The sequence below is a fragment of the Glycine max genome, chromosome 12 (assembly GCF_000004515.6).
Source record: "Glycine max cultivar Williams 82 chromosome 12, Glycine_max_v4.0, whole genome shotgun sequence".
Classification (NCBI taxonomy): Eukaryota; Viridiplantae; Streptophyta; class Magnoliopsida; order Fabales; family Fabaceae; genus Glycine; species Glycine max.
This window is the reverse complement of record NC_038248.2, coordinates 3,813,231-3,836,474: the sequence shown is the minus strand read 5'-3', so window position 1 is coordinate 3,836,474 and position 23,244 is coordinate 3,813,231. Positions and strand designations below refer to the sequence as shown.

The 23,244-nt window shown below is 34.1% G+C and overlaps 3 protein-coding genes across 5 annotated transcripts; 2 read left to right on the top strand and 1 right to left on the bottom strand.

Annotated features, from left to right (window-relative positions):
• The first annotated feature begins 3,975 nt into the window (after positions 1–3,975).
• On the top strand, positions 3,976–11,893 carry ARI2 (putative E3 ubiquitin-protein ligase ARI2). 2 transcript variants are annotated; one of them, XM_006591813.4, is made up of 16 exons: positions 3,976–4,063; positions 4,360–4,530; positions 5,080–5,204; positions 5,381–5,486; positions 6,216–6,306; positions 6,524–6,696; positions 7,325–7,432; positions 7,523–7,611; positions 8,150–8,257; positions 8,553–8,643; positions 8,768–8,857; positions 9,594–9,641; positions 10,184–10,255; positions 10,751–10,850; positions 10,934–11,060; positions 11,180–11,882. In XM_006591813.4, exons 2-16 carry the CDS (start codon positions 4,369–4,371, stop codon positions 11,448–11,450), a joined length of 1,761 nt encoding a protein of 586 aa, XP_006591876.1. In that variant the 5' UTR covers positions 3,976–4,063; positions 4,360–4,368; the 3' UTR covers positions 11,451–11,882. The 2 variants fall into 2 exon arrangements, with proteins under 2 accessions (XP_006591876.1, NP_001269062.1); NM_001282133.2 differs by lacking the exon at positions 3,976–4,063 and having other exon boundaries at positions 4,257–4,530; positions 11,180–11,893.
• A 1,887-nt stretch (positions 11,894–13,780) lies between these two features.
• On the bottom strand, positions 13,781–18,377 carry LOC100801716 (calcium-dependent protein kinase 24). Its single transcript, XM_003540656.5, has 8 exons — positions 17,538–18,377; positions 16,087–16,210; positions 15,785–15,928; positions 15,505–15,657; positions 15,125–15,240; positions 14,853–15,020; positions 14,210–14,443; positions 13,781–14,120 (listed from the first exon to the last, which is right to left on the bottom strand). Exons 1-8 carry the CDS (start codon positions 18,045–18,047, stop codon positions 13,968–13,970), a joined length of 1,602 nt encoding a protein of 533 aa, XP_003540704.1. The 5' UTR covers positions 18,048–18,377; the 3' UTR covers positions 13,781–13,967.
• Positions 18,378–20,823: 2,446 nt separating this feature from the next.
• Positions 20,824–23,175, top strand: LOC100800627 (uncharacterized). Of its 2 annotated transcripts, none has more exons than XM_041007397.1 (2): positions 20,824–21,130; positions 22,139–23,175. In XM_041007397.1, the coding sequence occupies exon 2, from the start codon at positions 22,220–22,222 to the stop codon at positions 23,069–23,071; it is 852 nt and encodes a 283-aa protein (XP_040863331.1). In that variant the 5' UTR covers positions 20,824–21,130; positions 22,139–22,219; the 3' UTR covers positions 23,072–23,175. The 2 variants fall into 2 exon arrangements, with proteins under 2 accessions (XP_040863331.1, XP_003540702.1); XM_003540654.5 differs by having other exon boundaries at positions 20,825–21,130; positions 22,188–23,175.
• Positions 23,176–23,244: the final 69 nt, after the last annotated feature.

Sequence of the window (23,244 nt, the reverse complement as noted above, 5' to 3'; positions counted from 1 at the left end):
TACAAACATACAATGTAAATAAACTATGATTGTGAAAAGATTCACCTTTCTTTTTATTTGATATGTAAATATTTCTCAAACTTGGGTGGACAAAGAATTAGAAGAGAGATCAAACCATTAGACTAAAGTTTGTATGAGAAAGATGAACTTCCAAAGTGTGGGTTGCCAAAGTGTGGGTTCCAACAACAACCACATTTGGCATTACATGGAATTGCATATACTACATTAGTCTCATAAAAAGCATTAAAAAGTTAACATATTTCTCACGATTTTTTTGTTTCCCTAACTTCTATAGCATATTCATTTGCCTTTGTAATTGTAATATAACCAATTCTCATCTCACATTCTCTACAACTAAATTGAAATGAAGATATTAATATGCTACCTTAATTATTGACTCTAAACAAAGAACAAACCACAATGGCAACAAGCTTAATTTAGAGAGAAAAATAAAAAAGATCTAACAAAACATACATGTAAACTAACATCTTTCCTTTGTTTGGCATTAGTTAAGAATTTAACATGCTGGTTTCGCCTTTTAGTTGTTATTAAAGGAGTTGAAGGCATCAAGAGCTTGTAGAGCAATCAACTCAATCCAATAACCATGGATTTTGCTACAAATCAGAAGAAGAATATTCCCTCCCTATGTTCTATAAATTTGAACAAAAACAACTACATGTTGTGCAAATCTCTCCTGTCATTAATTAATCAAAGGAAGGGAGGTCATGGCACGGACGAGGAGCTACAAGAAGGAGTATTAGTCGCCAGCAACATCAAATTTGAAGAAGCTAGAGATGAAAATCATAGGGCTGGGGCTAGGCCAATATCGACGAAGAAGAAGACATCGAGGGAGGGATGCAAAGGTGGTGCCTTGTTGGAGTCGACACTGAGAGTAGAACACTTTCAAGGATTTTAGGTTAAGGGAGATCAATGGTTTTGGTTTAGCACAAAAGGGCAATTTTGTCATTTAACATAAAATGGAGATCGTTATTTAATGTCGTTTTATTAAAGGGGCCAAGTAATGACAAAAAAGAAGGGATATCATGCCTAATATGAATAAAATATAAGAGAGTGTAAGTGTAATTTATTCTATGTACTTTACAATAAAATAAAGATTAAATACCTTTCTAGTCCTTGTAATTTAACATTTTTTTTTGTTTTTCGTCCTTAAATTGGTTAGCAATTTGAATAGTGAAAAAAAAAATATCTAAACTACTTAAAGGATGAAAGACAAAACAAACATAATTTGCAAGGACTAAAATCAAATTTCTTTACAAGGAAAAAAAGTATAAAAAACACTAAATTGCAAGGACTAAAAATGCATTTAAACCATAAAATAAATGTATAACAATTGGAAAAATTCTAACCTAGACCCATGGCACCTACGTAGATGTTAGGAAAATTGTTTATTCTTTTGTAAAGATATATATAGTTTTGCTTTTTTTTTCACACATTTACAGGGAGGAGAATTATTTCGCCGACAAACTAGCTAATCATGGGGCTCTTTCTCATATTGGTTTTACTTGGTGGGACATTGTTCCAAGTTTTGTTAGGGCCAAGTTCCTCTAAAACATAAATGCCCTTCCCAATTTTAGGTTTTTGTATTTTTTTATCATGAATTTTGGTCCCCCCATATTGTTCATTCTCTTTTGCTTTTTCTTCCTTTAATGATATTTGGTGTGTTGTTGTTGATTGGTAGGCATTGGGGTGTCAACATAACTGAGATTTTTTAAAAATATCATTAAAGGAAGAAAAAGAAAAAAGAATAAATAATCGGGATGCCTTTGCACCAATAGTTTATAAAAAATTAACAATTAATACATTTAAAAATAAAATAAATTTATGTTACATTTATTTTAGAAATAAAATAACACTTATTATTATTTTGTATAAAATATAAAGGAAGTTACAAATTTAGTTTTTTTTTTGTGTTTAGATCACGTGTATATTTCACTAGAGACAATATTGTTCGAGTCAGATAAGATTATTGTGGGCGATAAAACTCTCTCTCCAAGTGTTTAACATAGTTGTATAATGTAACACCTTGTGTGAATCACATCCAAATAAGAGGAATTCAAGATTGTGCAGGTACGAGATTGTATAATTGAAGATAACTTAAAAGAATTAATTGATAACACCTAGTAAGATGTATATATATTTTTTGGTAGCTTATCACTTAAGAACTTCACAGTTAAACATGTTTGACTTTGAGTAAGTATGGGATGAGTGACATTCTAGAAAATTTTGTGTTGATTTGTGAAGATATCATTTATCCTGGAAGCAGTCGAAGCAGATTGTTGAGATTTCAAAAAAGGACTACCCGCGGAGGATTTTGACTAACTAGGATATTAATAGGGATAGGGATAAGTATATGTTAAGTCATTGGTAAGTGCGTCAATTTATCTCAAAGTAGTAAAGTACTCGAAAGTTTGAGTGTCGAATCTACATAGACTTTGTTTGTATTTAAATTGATGTAAACCTAATTTGCAAGCAAGAGATAAGGAATTAAAAATAGAAGATAAAGAGAGGTAGAATATAAGATAAAGATTTAAAGTAAAAGATGATAAAGATAGAAGATAAAGATGATGATAATGTGTTTGAATGCTTAAAGATAAATTCACAATTTAAAATATGTTGAGGCTTAACATGCTAACTACCCTTGATGCAATGTTAAGGTGTTTCTCTATTTAATGTTATTTCAATTTTCACTCACATCTATTAAGATACTCAACCCTAATCTCTCACGATGAAGAGACTAATTTATCTATTCTCTCTCGTAAATTCATTTGCAGAGATAAAACAATAAACTGCATGGAGTTTGGAGATGTATGCATTGACAAAACGATCACTCTATTCCTAGCAATAAGTTGTTTAGATGCCCTTTCCCAATTTTTTAGAAATTAAACACTTCCCAATGCCTAATCCCTAAACAAATGCATGGATGATCAGACCATACAATAACAATAAAGCACATGAAAGAAACAATAAAAATTGACATTACATTAAATAGATAGTAAAGAAATATTACATTACAAGAAAAATTGGTTGTTAGGCTTCCAACAATGAGATTTTAGCCTCTTATTATCATGAGAACTTTACACTTTAGAGGCTAATGTGGATAGAAAAAGATGAATGGATAGATGAGAAAAAAGGGATAATGGACATAAAAAGAGGATTTTCCCTATTAGAGATATTCAAACTTAGGATGTATTCATTAGAGAGCTCTGAGTCTTGGCGTCTTTTTTTTCTTTGCTTCCTACTCCTTTTTTGGGCCTAAGATAACTTAAAATTCACTTGACTTTGCACTAAACGGACATGGGTTAGCGAGTATAGTGGTGATTATGCGCTTAGTGCGGTATTCGCGTTAAGCGCACCTTTGTACTTTCTCGGGAGCTTTCTTCGCGCTAAGTGTGAGCTAGTCGTTAAGCGAGGAGACGCGCTGGACCTGTCTAGTGCACTAAACGAGCTGTCCCAATCTTCAACCTTTTTTTTCAAAGTTTTTTTTTCAAGTTTTTGCATCAATTTTCCTCCAAAGTATTTGAAATTTTCTTCTTTTGAATCATATTGATAGAAAAATTACAATGATATCAAATTCTTCATTATTTCATTGTTAAGTGAATGAATTCTAATCATTCTTAATCACAATTGACTATCAATTAAACTCAAATTTCATAATTATTAGTATACGGAATAACCTAAGATGGAAAACTCAGATTTTAAACGGGTTGAATAAATTTATTTTGCAAAATAAATGAACTTTTTATATCCTAAAGTTTAAATATCCAAACGTCTATTTATTATTATTTTTACATTAATTATATGCATAATTAATATAAAAAATCATTTTACATTTACCCAACCTTACTTTTGACCAAAAAAAATTGATACACTTTAATTTTATAAAAACAGGAAAAATATATTTAAAAGTCTTATCATACTTATCATAATAATTACATTTTTTCTAGGCTGATTTATGGCTAGTCTATAGTCTATTGTGTCGTGGCTGACTTCTCTCTCGACTCAGCTCACGTTTGGTTTGGCAGTGCTCTTACCTCCAACTTTTGTATTCTTCTTTTCCTTTTCTATTCTTTCTCTCTCCATTCTTCCTCCTTCCACTCTTTGCGTACTAGTAATCCCCCTTCAATACCATCCATCAGCATTCATATTTTCACAATTTTTCTTTCAATTCCCAAAAGCATAAACAAAAAAAAAATTGAAAATCAAAGCAATAAGAACACGCATTCTTTACTTCCAATTCCCAATTCTTCTTCTGCCCTAGATTTTACCCCCTTTATTATTGCACTCCACCACCACTGTGCATCGATCGATCGTTGGTTCTTGAATTTCCCTTGTGGTTAGGTTTCCTCGATGGAGTCGGAGGATGATATGCCCGACGCCAACGACATCGAGTCCCTCGACGACGATTTCTACAGTGGCGAGACCGAGGACGCTCCCTTGGACTACTACAGCGACTACGACGCCGACGATTACTTCGACGACGCCGAGAGGATCGAGTCTCGCCGCCCTGAGGTCTCTCTCTGACTCTCTTCCTTTTTCGATTTTGTTACGACGAGGCACACACCAAAGTAGAGAAATTGTGACCCAATCTAATCAATTTAGTCTTTGAAATTGTAAAAGGCCAAGTTTCTGAAATTGTTGTGATTTCAGGAATTAAACTGTCAATTGATTGGATGCTCCTAATTCCATGACTAATTAGGGAAATTACGAGTTCCAGTTGAGGTTTTAGGGACTAATTCAGCGTATTAATCATTTATTTAGTTATGGTGTGATAGAAATGTATGCTCAACTTATCTTCTTAGCACTAATCATTTCTTTATATATATTGAGAGAAGAAGAGGTTGGTTTCAATGGTTAGATGATTTTATTCCTAAGGTTCATTTTAGTCATATTCATGAAAATTCGTTTTTTTTCCCCTTGGTTTTGCATGGATTGGATTGAATGTGAGTTCTACAGTTTCCTGTTCAAGAAACCGTGTTGTTGCCGGATGCTCCAATTTTTTGGTTTCTGCAATCACATATCAGTTTCCCACTAATTTTCTTATACCTGTTTTGGTTTCAGCAAAATTTTACCATATTGAAGGAATCCGATATACGACTAAGACAGGAAGATGACGTCACTAGAGTAGCAACGGTTCTTTCCATATCAAGGGTTTTTGCAAGCATACTACTCCGTCACCACAATTGGTAAATTCAATTTTTTAAACCTTATTGCATACCCTTTGTCGCTCCCCCCCCCCCCCCCTGTCTCTGTGTGATGCTGATCTTACCTTATTTAGTGCTTCCAAACGTTTGTGCTGCATTTGTATGACATGTAAGATTTTCACTGCATTGTATGCTCAAGAGAGGAGTTGGTGTTGCAGGAGCGTCAGTAGAGTGCACGATGCATGGTTTGCTGATGAAGAACGAGTCCGAAAAGCAGTTGGTTTGTTGGAGAAGCCAATTGTCCAGCATCCTAATACTAGAGAGGTGAGACATGGATTCTTGGGTCTTAATACTATGAAGCGGGGACGCATCTTCTATTTGAAGTGTCACAGTATTAGACATGTTTCTAAGACCAATACTGACACCTGTCCGACACTTTCATTAGGCATCCAATTAAAAGTTAATTTTCGTTGATTCACACACTTGACCTGACACCTTTGTATGGATGGACACACACTAATGCTATTAATAAGCATGCTCCTTTTAAACTTTTAGAAATTCAGCTTAAAATATAATAGAAAATATTAAAAAATGATGACTCAGTTTTTCTTTGGTGGGGCTCACTATCATCAAAAATGTAAAAACTTAACAAGTAGGTATTTGAGAAGGCAAATTTACCTCTTTTGAAAAGAGATTTCATCTTGTTTTGGGAGTTTTTGTAAAGAAACCAAGTGTTTACATTGTAAAATGAATAAATGATGTCTCCAAATATTCCTCTTTGAGGCTCATTATCATAGGGAAAAGGTAATTATACAAGAATATACAATTGTTCATTATCAATTTAGATCTTTTATTAGTTCCTCTTGCTCATATTTCATTTGAGTTTTTCTCTGTCTCTCATGTGTGTTGTTCCAGTGCCCTATATTTTGGACGTAGCCATGTTGGGGTGTGTTGTGTCTAGTGGCTGTGGTAGAGTTCGAGCTTCATAGGTTTATTTTCTCTTCTTGCTTGGGCTCTATTTGTATTTAATTCTTTTTTTTTATCTGTGGCCAGCTTACTTGCGGTATCTGTTTTGAAAATTATCCTCGTGCTAGGATTGAAATGGCTTCCTGTGGGCATCCCTATTGTATCTCATGTTGGGAAGGTATGACCTTTTGTGATCTCATACAGATATAATCTGGCATCTGGTGATAAAAATGCATATTGGTTTCAGTTGCAATTTTCCTGTTTTTGTTTTTGTTTGGGGGAAGAGGAGGGGAGTGACAGCTTAGGTGACTTGCTGTGTGCATTGTTTAATGTCCTTTCATCTTTTTTCCCCTTTTTATGTTGTATCATGTTCTTCTGTCCTTTTGACATACTAGGCTATATCAGCACATCCATTAATGATGGTCCTGGATGTTTGATGTTGAGATGTCCTGATCCCACTTGTGATGCTGCTATTGGTCAAGATATGATTAATCTTCTAGTGTCGGATGAAGATAAGCAGAAATATGCACGTTACCTACTTAGATCTTATATTGAAGACAATAAGAAGGTGTGTCCTAGATATGGAATTATGATGTTGATAGTGTAGTGAAGGATATTTACTTTTCTTCATACTGCTAACTAAAATCCATGTGACTATATGTTTCCCGTGTTTCATTTTCATTACATGTTCCTAATTCCGTGCTTGTTGAATCAAGTGTTTGGCATATTTATGTATCCTTCCTGACCAAACAGGGATATAAGAACCTGTTTATTTTGGTATTTTTTTTATACGAAGAATCTCTTTTATTTTGAAAAAAACATTTTAAATTTTTTAGCTTGTTTGTTTAAGCTTTTGAAAAAAATCCGAATCTGAAAAAATATATCAAATTTCTGATTAGTTTTAGAAGTTATTTAAAGTAGCTTCTCAAAAAAGTTGTAATTATGACTAGCTGTTAAAATAGAAAGTACATTTATAGTGTTTTCATAAAATCTCTATGAAATGAATAATTTTTTTTATATATTCTTAAAATCACTTTTTAAAATCTTAAACAAACGAACCCCAAATTTATAATTATGTGATTAATGGTTCACTGTATCTCATGATAATAACCAGATATATTTTTCTTGATCATTATTAATATTTATGTCTCGTTGTCTGACTGTCATAATAATTTTTTTTACTTTATTTTGTTCAGTCCAAGTGGTGTCCTGCTCCAGGTTGTGAATATGCAGTTACTTTTGATGCTGGTAGTACTGGAAATTATGATGTCTCTTGCCTCTGTTCATATGGCTTTTGTTGGAATGTAAGTTGTGTATGGATTTTTTAGATTGTTACGGTTTTGCATTTTATAGGCTTGTTTGTTTTGCCAACTGATGTGTATTTGGATCTACAGTGCACTGAGGAGGCTCATCGCCCAGTGGACTGTGGCACTGTGGCAAAGTGGATTTTGAAGAACAGTGCAGAGTCTGAAAACATGAACTGGTAGAGATTTCTGGAAGAGTATTGCTCATACAGATTTTCTATTTGTAATTGAAATAATGCAATATTCTTAGAGAATTACATATATCTAATGTCTAAAATGGACACTTTTAGTGAAGAGTATTTGATGGGTGAAAATTGAAAAAATTCTCCCACATTTTATGCCTGAATCAGGTTAAATGTTGGCTAAAGGGTGTGTCTCCTTTGATTGAAGGAGTGAAAGAAATAATACACACAGAACAGTGTTTTACTTAATCTTTGGATTTCTTTGCAAATTCTCTGGAACAATTCATAATGTGTGGACTATTGGAATAGGGATTGTATGAGTAATGATTAAAGTACCCCTGGGATTCTTCACCCATCACATGTGGTTAACCACGCGTGTAGCTATAAATATGGTTAACTTTGTCTCATAAGTTGTTAAAAGTAAATGAACATGATTGAATACAATTATATTGATTTTTACTTTTGGCACAAATGGTTAAAAGTAAATATGGTTGACTTCAGAGCCTCATCTTACTGCTAATATGTTGACTTTCAGGATACTTGCTAACTCAAAGCCATGTCCCAAGTGTAAGCGACCAATTGAAAAAAATCATGGGTGCATGCACATGACATGCACTCCACCCTGTAAATTTGAATTTTGCTGGTATGTATTTTCTTTTCTTTTTCACCCCTTCATAATTTTTAACAAAATCATGTTGCATGCTTCATCTTTTTATCTCTAAGAAATTGAGGATAATAAACTGGGCCTTTTTGGGTATTTGAGACTTGAGAGCCTGAGCTTACTGTTGATTGAATGAATTTTAGGATCATTGCCAAATCAAAGCCAATTTTTTTTTTTATTATTATCATTCTTGTAGAAGGTTGGATTAGGAAAACAGTGGCAGTGGTGTTTTTCTTTATTATGAAATATATGAATTTTAAATATTTTATCTGCATAGGCTATGCGTTGGTGCATGGTCAGACCATGGTGAAAGAACTGGTGGTTTTTATGCTTGCAATCGTTATGAAGCAGCTAAACAAGAAGGAGTGGTAAGGGACATACAAAATACTCAGCTTCTCCCAGTCAGGTTTCTGGCTGTAGTTAGCTCACTGTTCTGTCCACATCTACTTGGATAATGGTCTTAGCTTATGAGCTAAATTTTGTTGCTTGTAGTATGATGATACTGAAAGAAGAAGGGAAATGGCAAAGAATTCGCTGGAGAGATACACTCATTATTATGAGCGGTGGGCCAGCAATCAATCTGTATGCACCAGTTGATACTGTTCAGTAGTCTTGTTTTAGGAATTTGTCTTCTGCAATTTCTGAATTTATGCTTGCATATTTTATATTTTGCCTGTATTTCTACCATCTTGAGTGCTAAATGAGTATTTCTAAGTATATTTTTTCAGTGCATGATACTTTTTGGTCATAATCTAAATGTTATGTTCATGTTTGATGGATATTTAATTTGGAAAAAAATCTATTGATGTACATTCACCTTTTAGGTGTATTGGTCTATTAGAGTTTGTGACCAAATGATCTAAAGTACGATCTTTACTGTTCTCTTTCTCCTAATAAAAATTTAATTTTCAGCATTAGATAGATCATAGATGGGTTTATGCATTATCTGTGCTTCAAGCCTAAAGTGCTCGTGTGATTGGGCATGCTAGAGATGTAATACTAATATGAAAAAATAGCTCCTGTTTTTACAATTTTACTTAGCAAACACTGAGAAAAATTGGTCCTTGATAGTGTTGTGCCTGAACTAATGAGGAATGTTTTAATATGCTTCATATTTTTATTATTTTTACCATGTGGAAGACTGCTAACTGGCTAATTTTCGTGGTTTATGTTAACGGACATTGATTTGTTAGTGATTCTCTAAGTTGTGTTCTATATTATTATTTTATCTGGGTATATGCATTTAAACCAGAGAATCTCTTATGTGGTTTTACTATATATTGATATAACAGTGCAATATCCTTTTTCTTGTCTACAGTCAAGGCAAAAAGCTCTTGCAGATCTACAGCAGATGCAAACTGTTCATGTAAGTTACATGCACATTTGTCATGTTCAGCCATCTCTCTTTATATATACATACATACATACATACATACATATATATATATATATACATACATACATACATACATACATATATATATATATATATATATATATATATATATATATATATATATATATTAGCTTTATGTAACTTTTGGCAACTGAAAAAACATTGTTTACACTTGTAATATCCATTTTTCACTATGTTTTCATGAATCTGCACTTTCTAACATATTATAATTTATTTTTCTGTCATAAGTCAAAAAATATTTTGTTTTTTTAATTCTTGCACAATCTTTTGTTTATGCTCCTTCATAGGGATCATATATTTACTCACTAATCCTCTCTCTTTCATGAATCTGCACTTTCTAACATAGTATAATTTATTTTTCTCTGTCATAAGTCAAAAAATATTTTGTGTTTTTTTAATTCTTGCACAATCTTTTGTTTATACTCCTTCCTAGGGATCATATATTTGCTCACTAATCCTCTCTCTTTCTCCTTTTAATTTTTGGGGTGCAGATTGAGAAGCTTAGTGACATACAGTGTCAGCCTGAGTCACAGCTTAAGTTCATAACTGAAGCCTGGCTACAAGTAAATTAGTGTTTTGTTAATGCTTTGTACAGTTTGCTTTGTAATGAATTATTAAGCTTTTACATATGCTTTTTTATTACAAGAGTAGACCAGTTCTCCCCCTGGGAGGAAGTTTCAAAGCAGTTGATATTCATTTAACATTTGATTTAGAATAAATTACACTAACCACCCTTGAGGTTTCGTGTAATTACACAAACACCCCATGCTTTTTTAACCATTACAGTCACCTCCCTTGTGAGCGGTGTTAGTGTAACATATGAGGGGGCGTCAATGTAATGTTTCAAACTTAAAGGGGGTTGGGAGTGTAATTTGTTCTTCAATCTTTTTCCTGAAGCTGGTGATTTTGCGAGAAATTTCTTTAGTGCCTGCAATCTTATTACGTTTTTCTTTGCTGTTATATAGCTGTAGGGAATTTCAATGACAGTTGCCACAATTGCATAAAATTCATTTCAGGGTGAAATAGATGGCTTCCTAATAAGTCTTTCATGTTTTCAGATAATTGAGTGTAGAAGAGTGCTGAAATGGACATATGCATATGGGTTCTATTTGCCGGAGCATGAGCATGCAAAAAAGCAGTTCTTTGAGTACTTACAAGGTTTTGTTTTTAAAATTGAATTTAATTATAAGTTTTTGTGGCGAGTCCTCTGTAAATAATACTCAACTATAATTTGTTTTCAGGTGAAGCAGAATCTGGTCTGGAGAGACTTCATCAATGCGCAGAAAAGGAACTACAGCCATTCTTAAGTGCTGATGATTCATCTAGAGAATTCAATGACTTTCGTACAAAGCTAGCTGGATTGACTAGGTGTATATTACTCTTTTTCTTAATCATTTGCCTTGAACTCCAGTTTTAGTTGATTTAATCATGATTTTTTTGGATTGGAGTTATGCTTGATTCATTTTCTGGTACATATGTTTTGGCAGTGTGACTAGAAACTACTTTGAGAATTTAGTAAGGGCATTAGAGAATGGTCTATCTGATGTGGGTAGTAATGGAGCTGCCTTCAGCAAAGCAACGAGCTCAAAAAATGCTGCTGGGAGCAGTAAGGGGAGATCTGGAAGAGGAAAGGGAACTTTTCGAAGCAGCACGCCCAGCAAAATGAATGATGATAGTCATTGGTGTTGCGAGCATTGTACCTATGCAAATGCCAAATCTGCCTCCACATGCCAGATGTGCTATCAACAGCGGCGATGAAAACTTGGTTCTCCATTTGAAGCACTTGTCTCCTGCCGAAGGCCTTTGCACCAAAAGCTGAGATGGAGACATAAGATATATTATGCAGTCTCCAATTTTGTGATGCTAAATACAATAGGATGAAAGGAGTAAGGCTTGGAAGAAAGGTTGCTCTCCATGCGCTCCTATTCAATACACAACCCAATTTGATGTATATAGTGTTTTATCTTTTTACGTATGAGGTTTTCTACTACAGGCATTTGTAACTCAATACCATAACACAACAGATGCTGGATAATGGAGATGAACACAAATGTTCTTGTTTATGACCACTCTTTCAGTTGGTCTCTTGGCAGCTTCCAAGAGGGTTAGTCGTGTATAATAACTCAGGGTTTGATTACATTCTAAAAAACTGATAAGGGGCTGCAATAAATATTATACTTTATCACTTGATATTTATGGCACCTTTGTGAATTTTTGTGGCTAGCGTGATTTGATGGGGTCTTATTGGGTGATTTGGCGGGGTCTTATTAGATGTGGTGCTACTGCTGCTTATATTAGATGTGGTGTATAAAATGGTCGAGTAAAAAAAAACAAGCGTTTGATATAACAGAAAAAATGTGGATAGGTTTTGTTACTTGGAATCTGGTTTAGTGGTTAAATGTAGGCGGTTGTCTAACTTGAACTAAAAATGGAGTTAAACAATTTCAGAAGATGATTGATGTAATCAAGAAAATTGTACCCACCATTAATTGTACCAATAACTGTTTATGGAGTTGTTTAACTCATGTTGAAATGTAGTTATTTGCAACCTAGTCCAACCAATCGTCCCCTCGGACAGTGGTCCGTTGTGGTGGAATGGGGCCATTGTGTACGGCAACCCTACCGAAAAAGGACATGAATCCAAAGAACCCACCATCGCAAAAAAGAAAACAAAAATCAAAGAGGGGAAGTAGACAACAACAAAACGAGGAACAAATACTAAGAATGAAAGGAAAAGGGCGAGTACTTTTTCCAGCAAATGAAGAACAAAAACAAGACCACTGATAGATTATCCAAACATCTCATTTTATAGATATCCAATGCAAGCACCTTCCTCAAGAAGTTCTTTTTACTCCAGTGTCAAAATTCTACTGGAATTATTATTACTTATTTGAACATCAGAATACTTGCAGGTGTCCTCCACCCTTGCAATCCAAGACCACTAAGAAAGCTAGCTTCACCAATGTACATAGCAGAACCAACATTCCCAATTCACCCAGAACACATTTTAATTAAATTCATATATGTTCTGTCCAAAAACAAAATGACACTTTAAGAAGACGGTCTGATAGAAAACTTATTTAGATCACTAGACCTCCGGACCAGCCAACATTGCAGAGTGTAGATCCTCTGCAGTAAAAGAAAATAGTATTTGGAGCGATAACTTATTTATTGGTCCACATGACTTAAAATGTGCACCTTACCACACTATTCTCTTTTACTGCAGAGGATCTGCACCGCATAGCACAATGTTTCCACACTTGTAACCAAGTCCAGCAGGCTAGTATTAATGAAGGATTTATTATGCCCTAAGGGCATTTGGTTAACAAGATTCAAAAAATATATATAATTGAAGTGAAATGAAAGTTTGAAGTGGCTACATATTTGCAAAAGATACAAATAAGGTAGGTTGTATACTTTTTTTCTTCCTATTATTGCCTTAGGAAAATTGAAAAGACGAAAGGTGTGTTTGGGAAACAGTTCAGTTGAATCTAATTCACGTTTTTTTCAATCTAATAATGTTGTTCTTCGTTTGGTATCTTGGAAAGGGTAAACAGACAATAGGTGACTCTGAAAGACTGAGTTGTCAACACCACCGAAATGTGTTTGGATTCCCTGCTATAACGTGAAATATTAGTATAGTAAATGATCTATTAACTACATTGAGTTACGTAACATGGACCTCACCACACTGAATTGGGCTTCTCTACAACTCTACACAAAATACTACAAACATTAATTTACCACAAGGAAGCCAAATTCGATGTGGTGAAATACATCTTATATAATTTTGTGTGCTCAATAAATCATTTGCTGCACCAAGTACTGTACATTTTTAGCAGCAGAGGACCCCCACGTAAAAAGCAAAGGATGTCCCATTCTCCTTAAAAATCGCTTATCTGTTGCAATTTTCTCAAATTTGTACTTTTATACGTAATGGGCAAAGCCTACCTATATGTCTAACAAATGGAGGGAAAAAACTTGACACTACCTTCTAATCAAAATGTCACTAGTTCTGCATTTCATTTCTTAGAACATCCCATTTTCAAGACAAATTCCAATCTCAATTAGATGATTTTTCACAACAATTAATGAAATAAAAAAAATGAAATTAATAGAGATCACATCATGACAAGAGGTCTTCCCTTTCCCCATGGTTGGTTTCCAATTAATCCCGAGTAACCAAACTGTACACAGCTCAAAATATTACTGAATGCCGCTTAATTGTTGCATATCATGTGAGTTTTTGACCTCCCCCCCCCCCTTCATGAAACATTAGTTACACTTAACAGAATTGCTAGATGTGTCTTTGAACATCTTGAAGCTTAATGCATTCAACAATGCTCTTGAATATTGGCGAGAGGCCAATTTCCAATCTCCTCCTGTCTTCATCATTGCCTTAAACTCCTCAAAACTGATTCGACCGTCCTACACCGAAACAAAGCAAAAACAGTTAGTTGCAAAACCAAGGTTAAAGTGTATTATAAGTAGGACTAGTTTTACTTCATAGTTCTTACCTTATCCAAATCAACATCATTTAGAATGTCTTTGACCACTTGGTCGTCACTGGCTTCCAAGTCATCATCTGATAAGGCATCTTTCAACTCCTCAAACTCAACATATCCGCTCTGGTTCTTGTCAAAGTAACGGAACGCTTCAGAGAGATGCTCGTCACTTTCTATCTTTCTCAGATGAACACTCATTGTGATGAACTCATCATAGTTGAGGGTGCCGTTTCCATCAATATCTGCCTGTTGTCATGGGCAATGTAGAGTAGGTTCAAAGAATTTGTTAAGGTTATTATGAACTTTGAAAGAGTTCTTAAGCTTCTTTTCTTATATTAGAGTTCTCTTATTCCTTATTTGCACGCATTTTTTCCTTTTAATTTAGAATAATGTTTAGTAGACAATTTCATACTAATAGACACCAAGAAAGAGAATCGCAGATATGATATGTGATATGATGTAAGACCGATAAAAAGAAATGAGAATTATTAAATAGGTGTTTATACTATTGGGAGAAGGGAGGAGGGAGAGGTCGCGGTTCGAATCCCTCCAAATGACATTTCTAACAAAACTACCAAACTAACCTTTGTTGATAAAAAAAAACTATTGGTGTCCATATATCATTATTGTTTAATTCAGCATGTAAAAAACTTACAGCATCCATTAACATTTGGACATCAGGGTCAGGAATGGCGTGTCCAATCATTGAAAGGCCATCTCTGAGCTCTTCAAATGACAAGTTTCCATTCTTGTCCTTATCCATCATATCAAACATTTGCTTAAACACATCAACTTGCTCATCTGACAGGTTATCGGCCACCACCTGAAGACAGGACCCATTTAGGAGTGTAAGGCTACTTTGAATTTAAGGTAGCAATTAGCAAATATTCCTAACCTTTAATTCAAAAGGGATATGCTAGAACTTACTCTAAGAACCTTCCTTTTGAATCTGTTCATCAAGGAGAATTGCTTGATCCTCATTCTTACTTGGTCTCCAAGAGAAATAGTTCGACCATGCTCCCTATTTTGTATCCAGGAATTATCTTCACACAGAAGAAGATAATTATCAGTATATTCCTGTGATCATATTAACTATTCAACACACAAAAACTTTTAGAACAATTAATGAGTTTGAGTAGACAATTCTTTTTGCCTAGCCAAATTACTCCAACAAATGTAACAATTTCTTTTCAATTCTTAAGCAGTAGATTTTAATGTAGCTTACTAAACATGTCCATGCTTGTATATGTAACTTCACTCTTGAAAAACAGTAACTGTTTCTTTTGCTTGAAATCTGTAGCACATACCAAGAACTTCTTGAACTGTTATCCGGGTGAATGGATTTGGATCAAGCATGCGCTTGACTAGATGTTTTGCTTCATCAGAAACTTTAGGCCAAGGATCTCTTGTGAAATCTACTTTGCCCCTGATGATCGCTTGTGCAATCCCTTCCTCAGATTCTGTACTAGTTACAATCCCATTATCAGAAGGAACTCCATGCATGAAACAATTAAAATTTCTGAAAAGGGACTTTAGAATTATTTTTTTCTTGCTTTGTTCACATGCATGAATCAAAATGAAACATACCTGCCCAAAAGGGTGGAACTCCACAAAGTAAAATATAAAGAATAACTCCTGCGCTCCAGACATCAATTTCTGGTCCGTAGTTACGTCTTAAAACCTCAGGAGCCATGTAATAGGGACTTCCAACAATTTCACTGAATCTTTCCCCTGTCACCACATTGTAAAATTGGTTTGTTAGAATATTAGTTTTTGTTAGTGTTATCTAAAGTTGGTTATTTATTTTGTCTAATAAAACAGTGGAAAGTATATGACGTGCTATAATACTAGTAGTACTAAAGTAAAATCATAAATTATATAAACCTTACCAGACACATAGAAGGTGGAAAGGCCAAAATCAATTGACTTCAATGGAGCAGTCTCGCTTGAATCTGCAAATAAGAAATTTTCAGGTTTCAAGTCCCTGTGTATAACTCCGTGCTCATGACACACCTGCAAAATGTGCAAAAGAGAAAAATGTTTATACAAGTGAGAGGAATGCAGAATAAGACAAGATCCTAAGTTGTAGTTTAGCTTCAAATAGGAAGAAAAAAACTCAAAGCAATCATCCCAAGAGAGAAAGAAAAAACAGGACAAATCTGCAGCAGGACACTTTCAGAAATTATGGACTGCTCATAATCATATTCAACTATATTCTCCACTCTCTCTGCAATGCCTATATGTCTGACTAAAAACTTAAGTACCCCTTTCCTTTAGCTTCATTATTTAGAGAGTAACGTATTTATACCACAAAAATTCTTCACAACAGATAAGATACAGATGTAAATGTGTAGAAATTGTCGTAATAATTATAACATCATTCATTCACTCTTTGTGGTATAAATAGAGCACAATCATTATAAAACAGCGCAGGTGTACTAGAGCACACCAACTTTAACTAAAACCATAAATTTTCCTGTTTTTGATTTACACGATTAGGAGTTTTGGTACTATTTTATCTAAGCGTTATTTTCCATAAATTTAGAGCATCTCTAATGGTGTGATAGAGTTACTTAACTCACTTGATTTAAGAACTTCAACAAATATTCTCCAACAATTCTTAAGAACTTAAAATGACTTCTATAATTGTTTCATATAAGAATTGTCATCTCACTTGTTCTAATGGTGAAGCTGGATTTCTTAATTTTTAGAACCCCGTAAGCAACTCATGGAAGATGCTTAGGCAAACATCCCTTTGTCCTATTAATGTCAAAATACGTACTAATACTATGGGGTGTGGAATCTTTGTTGTATTACATTCTTTTTGCTCTCCCCTTCTGAGTGAAACAAAATGCAGTGCTTTAATTTTGTATTTTATTCTGTTACATTTTAAATTTTACAACTTGTTTGGATAAAGCTTATTCAGAAGGTTTTTTAGGAGAAGAAAAGATGAAATGAACTTCTTGATAAACTAAAATTAGTTTATGTATAATTTAATTTATAGAAGTTGTCTCGTATAAAAAATGAGATAATTTCTACAAGTTAACTTCTGCATAAGTTAAATTGAGTTTATAGAGAAACTCATTTTCATTTTTTCTTCTTATTTTGTGACCCTTATGTTGCACTTTGTCGCATTTTAACATTCCTCACAAACGCAACACAATCCCTGCCCCAACAAACAAAAAAACTAAGATAAGAGCATATATGGCCATGCATGCATGCATGCAGGGTCATTTTCATTTCCATTTCGATTTCCAATGCAAACAAACATTCAAAAAACAAAACAAAGATGTATATATCTATAAGTAAATTAAGAAAAAGGTGGGGGGGTATGAGGTACCTTGCAAACTTCAAGTATGGTTTTGGCAACATCAGCAGCAGCACGTTCGGTGTAATGTCCCTTAGCAACAATCCTATCAAACAATTCACCACCTTCACACAACTCCATGACGAGGTAAACAGCGTCTTTGTCCTCATAAGCTTCCTTGAATGCAACGATGTTGGGGTGCTGAGGCAAGTGGCGCATGATCTGCACCTCCCTCCTCACGTCCTGCACGTCAATCTCCGTCCTCAGCTTCGTCTTCGCTATCGTTTTGCACGCAAACGCCTCCCCGCTCTCCACGTCGACGATGCGGTGCGTCACGCCAAACTCGCCGCGCCCCAGCTCCTTCCCGAACTGGTACTTGTCGAATATGTTCCCAGGACTCGGCCCCGACACCACGTTCAGCGGACGCGCCGTCACGCTCGACCTTCGCGCCGGCTCGTGCCCTCTTGGCGTGGAGGGCTTGTAATTCTTGCTCCTCGACCTCTTGCGTGTTCTCACGCCTTGCGTTGATATGCAGCTTCCCATGGATGATAGCTAGGTTTAATATTAATTCAATAACTCAAAACAACGTTGGTGTTTTGCTGGGTAGTATATTATAATTATAATTACCCAATCTCCATAGGAAGACAAAGAGCAACCTTAGAGATTGGGAAACTCTAAATTGCGAAGAGGGTGATCGATCAGAGAATGAGAAGAGAAGCTATATTTGGTTTTGGGGGAACATGGGTGTTCATTTATGAGGGAACTCATAGTTGGTCCCGCCATTTTCTTAGGGCTGTTATTTTTTCTTTTTCAGGTTTTTTGTCAAAAAAAAAAAGAAATATGCATGCAAATTAATCACAAAAAGAATTTTTTTCCCCCCCCCCCCCCCCCCCCCCCCCTTTGTGCACATGATTTGTATGAAATGTCCTTGTTGTTATTTGGATATGGTTTAAGGTTGTTTGGATATTTTCGTTTACCAAAAATAAATAAAAATGAAAAAGGTGGTGTATATATATAAGGAAGGGCGCAAGTTAATTACTGATGTGGCCCTTTGTGGACTTGAAGTGGAGAATTACTTAAAATCAAGGATATTAATGAAAGTCCACCATCCATTATCCTTTATCAAGAACAATATTATCGTAAATATTCATATATCGAACAATCTATAGATATATGCCTACTTTAGCTAATTAAGGAATTCGCAATGTGGAACTTCCCTTCAATATTAAGAATCAACAATTGATATTATATATCATCAATGTTCGGACTGAACTTCCCTTAAATTAAGTGACCGGCCCATAATGTGGGTTGGAAACAATTTTCATTAGGGTTTTAAATAGTATTTCCTAATGGGAACTACGATCACAATATCAAAGTATTTTGATTTACCATAATGCAATCGTAATTAATCACAATTATAATTGCATTATCAACTGTATTTTTTTCACAATTACTTGTAATATAATTTTTTTTGACTTATCATAACGTAATTATACGTAATCGCAATCGCAAGTGTAATTTAAAATCATGAAATGATAGCAATGAGTTTCACATCCTCAAAGATATATATAGATATAGTAAATTCTCCTCACTGTAAAAGCAGAAGGCAGGTACCTAATAATTTCTTGCCCACCATATTCAATTGAAGATTACTAATGAAAACTTCACTTGCCACTCCTTAGACATGTCATATTGACGATAGTGTTGAGATTGTGGGATAACTAATCCTTGAGATTCTGTTTGACAAAGTATGCAAACATCACGCACCCTACATATGATGCCAAGTTTCCTTTGTAATCTTACAAATATCCCTTAATTAATATGTGGATCGTGTGAGTTTTGAGAAGAAAGCTTGACAAACTGGGAGTAGATCATATCTTGTCATTCTTCGTCTCACACTGATAGTCCCTAGCTGGCTTGGATTATTGTTAAGATCGCGACAAGTGTACTAGTTGTACAAGTAGTAATAAAGAACTGAGGAAGTATCGTATGCACAAGAATTGTGGTTTAACAATTCAACCAATCAATCACTCTGATTGTGTTCTTGTGTTCTCGCATTTTGAAAAGGAAAAACTTAAAAAATAAATCCCTGTTGCTTTAATTTCTTTCAATTTAAATTTTGGTTTTTCTTGAAATCAATTAATTATAAATACTCTTTCTTGGTTCCTATTAAATAGCGTTTGGTAAATTATGAATCACCCTTCGATCCTTTAGAGTTTAGAATGATACCTAAACTCAACCGATTTCAATTATTACTTGCAACAATACTTGTCGGATACACTTGTCAAGGTCTCATCACATGTATTTCGTTAGTGAGGAGCACTTCACGTCCAACTTTCCAAAGGAAACATTTTATTATTTTATCCTATGCGATATGCATGTTCTATAAACACATGTTCCCTGGTTGTTTAAAGAGTTATTTATTTAAAATATTGTTGCTTAATTCTTTTGTTATTGGAAAAGATTTATGTGACATATTAAATTGTTTAAAATTAAGTTTTGTTATTTTTATAAGCAATAATTGCTTTGATTAAAAAATATTCTTTTGTCATTTAAGGATGAGTCATATAAATATAACTTAAGATTATATTATAAGAAAAAATAATATATGAATTGTTTAAGGATGAGTCATTTAAAAATAACTTAAGATTATACTATAGGAAAAAATAATATACGAATTTTTTAACTATATTGTGAGATTCTTATAATCAATCAACAAAAGATAAATAATTCAAAATAAATCATTTAAATTACATCATCGAGATGCTTTAAGGAGCAGTTAGGAGTACAAAAACACTCAAATGAACATGAAAGCATTTCAATGCCTCATCTGTCCAACCTAGTCTCAGAATGGGAGGAAAAATACAAAATTTTCTAATAAGCTACTTTTTTGTTTTTGAAAGCCTAATAAACTACTTTTAGTTGGATGGCATTGGGACTGTTATTTTCTTTTTCACGCTTTTGGTCAAAAACTTATTTATCAATCACAGAATAATATTCTCTCTATGCAGTTTTGTTTTTCTGCACATGATTCAGTGCCCCTCCTGTCACAATACGGTGAATTTTGGTTGTTATTGATGCCAAAAATTGTTTTATTTGGATATTCGTTTAACAAAATAAAAATGCAGCATAAAAGGAGGGAAGTTACTACCACTAAGTGTGTAAATTAGGATCATTTATAATAAAATTATCTTTTATAAATAATAAAAAAAGGATTTACTGTAGTGCCCCTAAGTGGACTTGAAGCGGAGAATTAAAAGAAAATCAATGAAATGGAAAATGGTCAGATCATACTCTTAAAGAATTAATTTATGGGCAACAATGAGTGGACCATCGAATTCGCCAATGGAGCTCAATTGTGAGACATCAACATGGCCAGTGAGCACGCAAAACTCCAATTTTTGCCCCATGCTTTGTTTTGGTGTTGAACTTCTAATAGTACAATACAAGTAAAAGACAATGTTCTACCTTTTCTTCTTTGCTATTTAAACACTGTGCGCTATTCTTTCTAGGCATTTTCTTTCACACAAACCAATTTTTTATTTTTTTTTATCTCTCTGCTCCTTAAAATCTCTTCCTTTGATCAGACTCGGAACGTGTCATGTGGTTTTCAGAGTGGAAACAAGGTAATAGGTTTTAAATGCAGTTCCTTGTCTTCCTTTTTCTTCCATACTGTTTTTTTTACTATGCATGCATCTGTCGTAGGTTACACTAGGTGAATTAGGCTTGTATAGTATTATCATCAAATTAAAATTCATAGGCTATAATCGTTGCCCCACTAAAAAATTGCTAGAACCTCTTCTTAGTGGATTAAGATTTGTTCCTTTACACTTTGTTTGAGTTTATTGTCTCTGATTCTCACCTCCCCTTTGTTATTCACCCATTTTAATGGTGTGTTTTCTCCCAAGGGAAGTTATCTGTGACTGTTTGGTCCTTTTCTGGTAAATATAGGAGCTTTGGTCCTTTTTTTTTTTGTTCATTTATATTACATAAATGCGTTTATCAGCCAAAATATTTACTTCAAATACAGTCATACAGGCTTAGATTTTAGTTAATATATGACAAATAAATTGGATGGCATAATTACTTTTTTGAATTATTTTTTCCTTATATCACATTCATCAATTCAGTTTAATTACACTAAAGGATTTATACTATAGGGGGTGTTCCTCTTTCTTTAACTATGTGTTTGTTTAATTATTGTTGCGTAGGTTGTCTGTTGGCTTTATTTGGTAAATGTTACATGTGGAATTCCATCGACTTTAACATTCTCATGTGTGGCTTATTAAACTAAATGCAACTTTAAGAGTACTAAAAGGAAATAAATTTGCACTATGTTTCGGATTAATAGTAAGTACTTGACCCAATATATGATATTAGAAGAAGGTCATGAGTTTGAATTCATAGGTAACAACAGTGGAAAAGGTTGGCTTTACTTAATCAACGAACCCTTAAAAATTCTATAAACTTTTCATCTCAGTTCATAATGCCTGCAATGAGTGTTTTTCATTAATTAGATGCTGATTTGAAAATTCTTAAAGAAATAAAGTTATACTCTTGTTATCCTTTTAGTTTTACCATTACTCATATATTTCCCTGACATATTTGACTTTTCTCTTTCCTTTGTATTTGAGAAAAAAAAATATCTTAGAAGGACAATCTCTGATTAATCCAATTTAACAGTGAGTCGCTGATCTTAACAAAGAGCTTCTACAATGAGTTTGACTGGAACTGTGAATGATGCAACTGCTACAAATTCTCCGTGTTGTTGTTCTGAGGCTTCAGGATCGGGATCTTGTTGTGGATGTTCATCTAACAACAGCTCCACTCATATTTGCTTCAAGTGTGACTTCAATTGTGATCCTTTACTCACTCTTGAAAATGAAGACTCCAAGTGGATCTCAGATTCAAATCCTTATGGATGTTCATCTGCGAAACCTTCATCTCCTCTTAGCACCAATGGAATACATTGTGACAGATCAAAAGATAATATTATTTCAGTGGAGCATCTTCTAGAAATAGAAGACATGCAAGAGTTTAATGTTGATGAACCACTTTTTTGGCCATTTGAAGCGAAATTGAACTGGAATTATTCTGAGGAATCCTGGAGTCCATTTTGTATCTCACCTAGGAAAAGGGTTGTCTTTGGTTCTAGATCAATGACATCAAGGATAAAGGAAAGTAAACATAAAGACCCTGGAATTGAATGCAGTGTAACATCTGAACCTTCAAGGATAACCATGTCATCTAAAGGTTCAGCAGAGATAGTAAATTCAGAGTTGAATGATGAGAAAGTTGTACTGAAAAGCAGAGAAGATGGCAACAAACTAATATTTGTTGACAATCTTAATGAGGATCATGAGCCAAACTATGACCTTCAATTAGCTAGAGGAGATTTTTCTTTGGATCAAGAGCCTGAGATTCCAATTGAGACATTGGTGGGGCTCAAGGAATTTGATGGACATGAAGGGCTTGATTCAGAATTTAATGGTGATGTTTTCATGCTGGAGGATTCTCTCTTAATAACTCATGCAAGTGAATGTGTAGTTTCCAAAAAGGATGAATAGCAAACTGGACACTGATAAATATCCGAACAGGGTTTACATGAGTCATGACTTCTTTATAAGACCCCTTATAAGCACGTTGAGTTTTTGGAGAAATAATTATGTTATCAAATAGTCTAGTTCAATTAATTACTTATAAATTTTTAAATAAAATTATCTGCTAATTTTATTAAACA

Excerpts from the sequence above, each read along its gene's own strand:
- LOC100801716 (XM_003540656.5), bottom strand. The coding sequence starts at position 18,047 with ATGGGAAGCTGCATATCAACGCAAGGCGTGAGAACACGCAAGAGGTCG. Across the intron at positions 15,658-15,784 it reads AGTTCCACCCTTTTGGGCAG|AATCTGAGGAAGGGATTGCA; the intron begins GTATGTTTCATT and ends TAACTAGTACAG. Across the intron at positions 14,121-14,209 it reads ATGATGTTGATTTGGATAAG|GACGGTCGAATCAGTTTTGA; the intron begins GTAAGAACTATG and ends GTTTCGGTGTAG.
- ARI2 (NM_001282133.2), top strand. The coding sequence starts at position 4,369 with ATGGAGTCGGAGGATGATATGCCCGACGCCAACGACATCGAGTCCCTC. Across the intron at positions 8,644-8,767 it reads CAGCTAAACAAGAAGGAGTG|TATGATGATACTGAAAGAAG; the intron begins GTAAGGGACATA and ends TGTTGCTTGTAG. Across the intron at positions 9,642-10,183 it reads AGCAGATGCAAACTGTTCAT|ATTGAGAAGCTTAGTGACAT; the intron begins GTAAGTTACATG and ends TTTGGGGTGCAG.
- LOC100800627 (XM_041007397.1), top strand. The coding sequence starts at position 22,220 with ATGAGTTTGACTGGAACTGTGAATGATGCAACTGCTACAAATTCTCCG.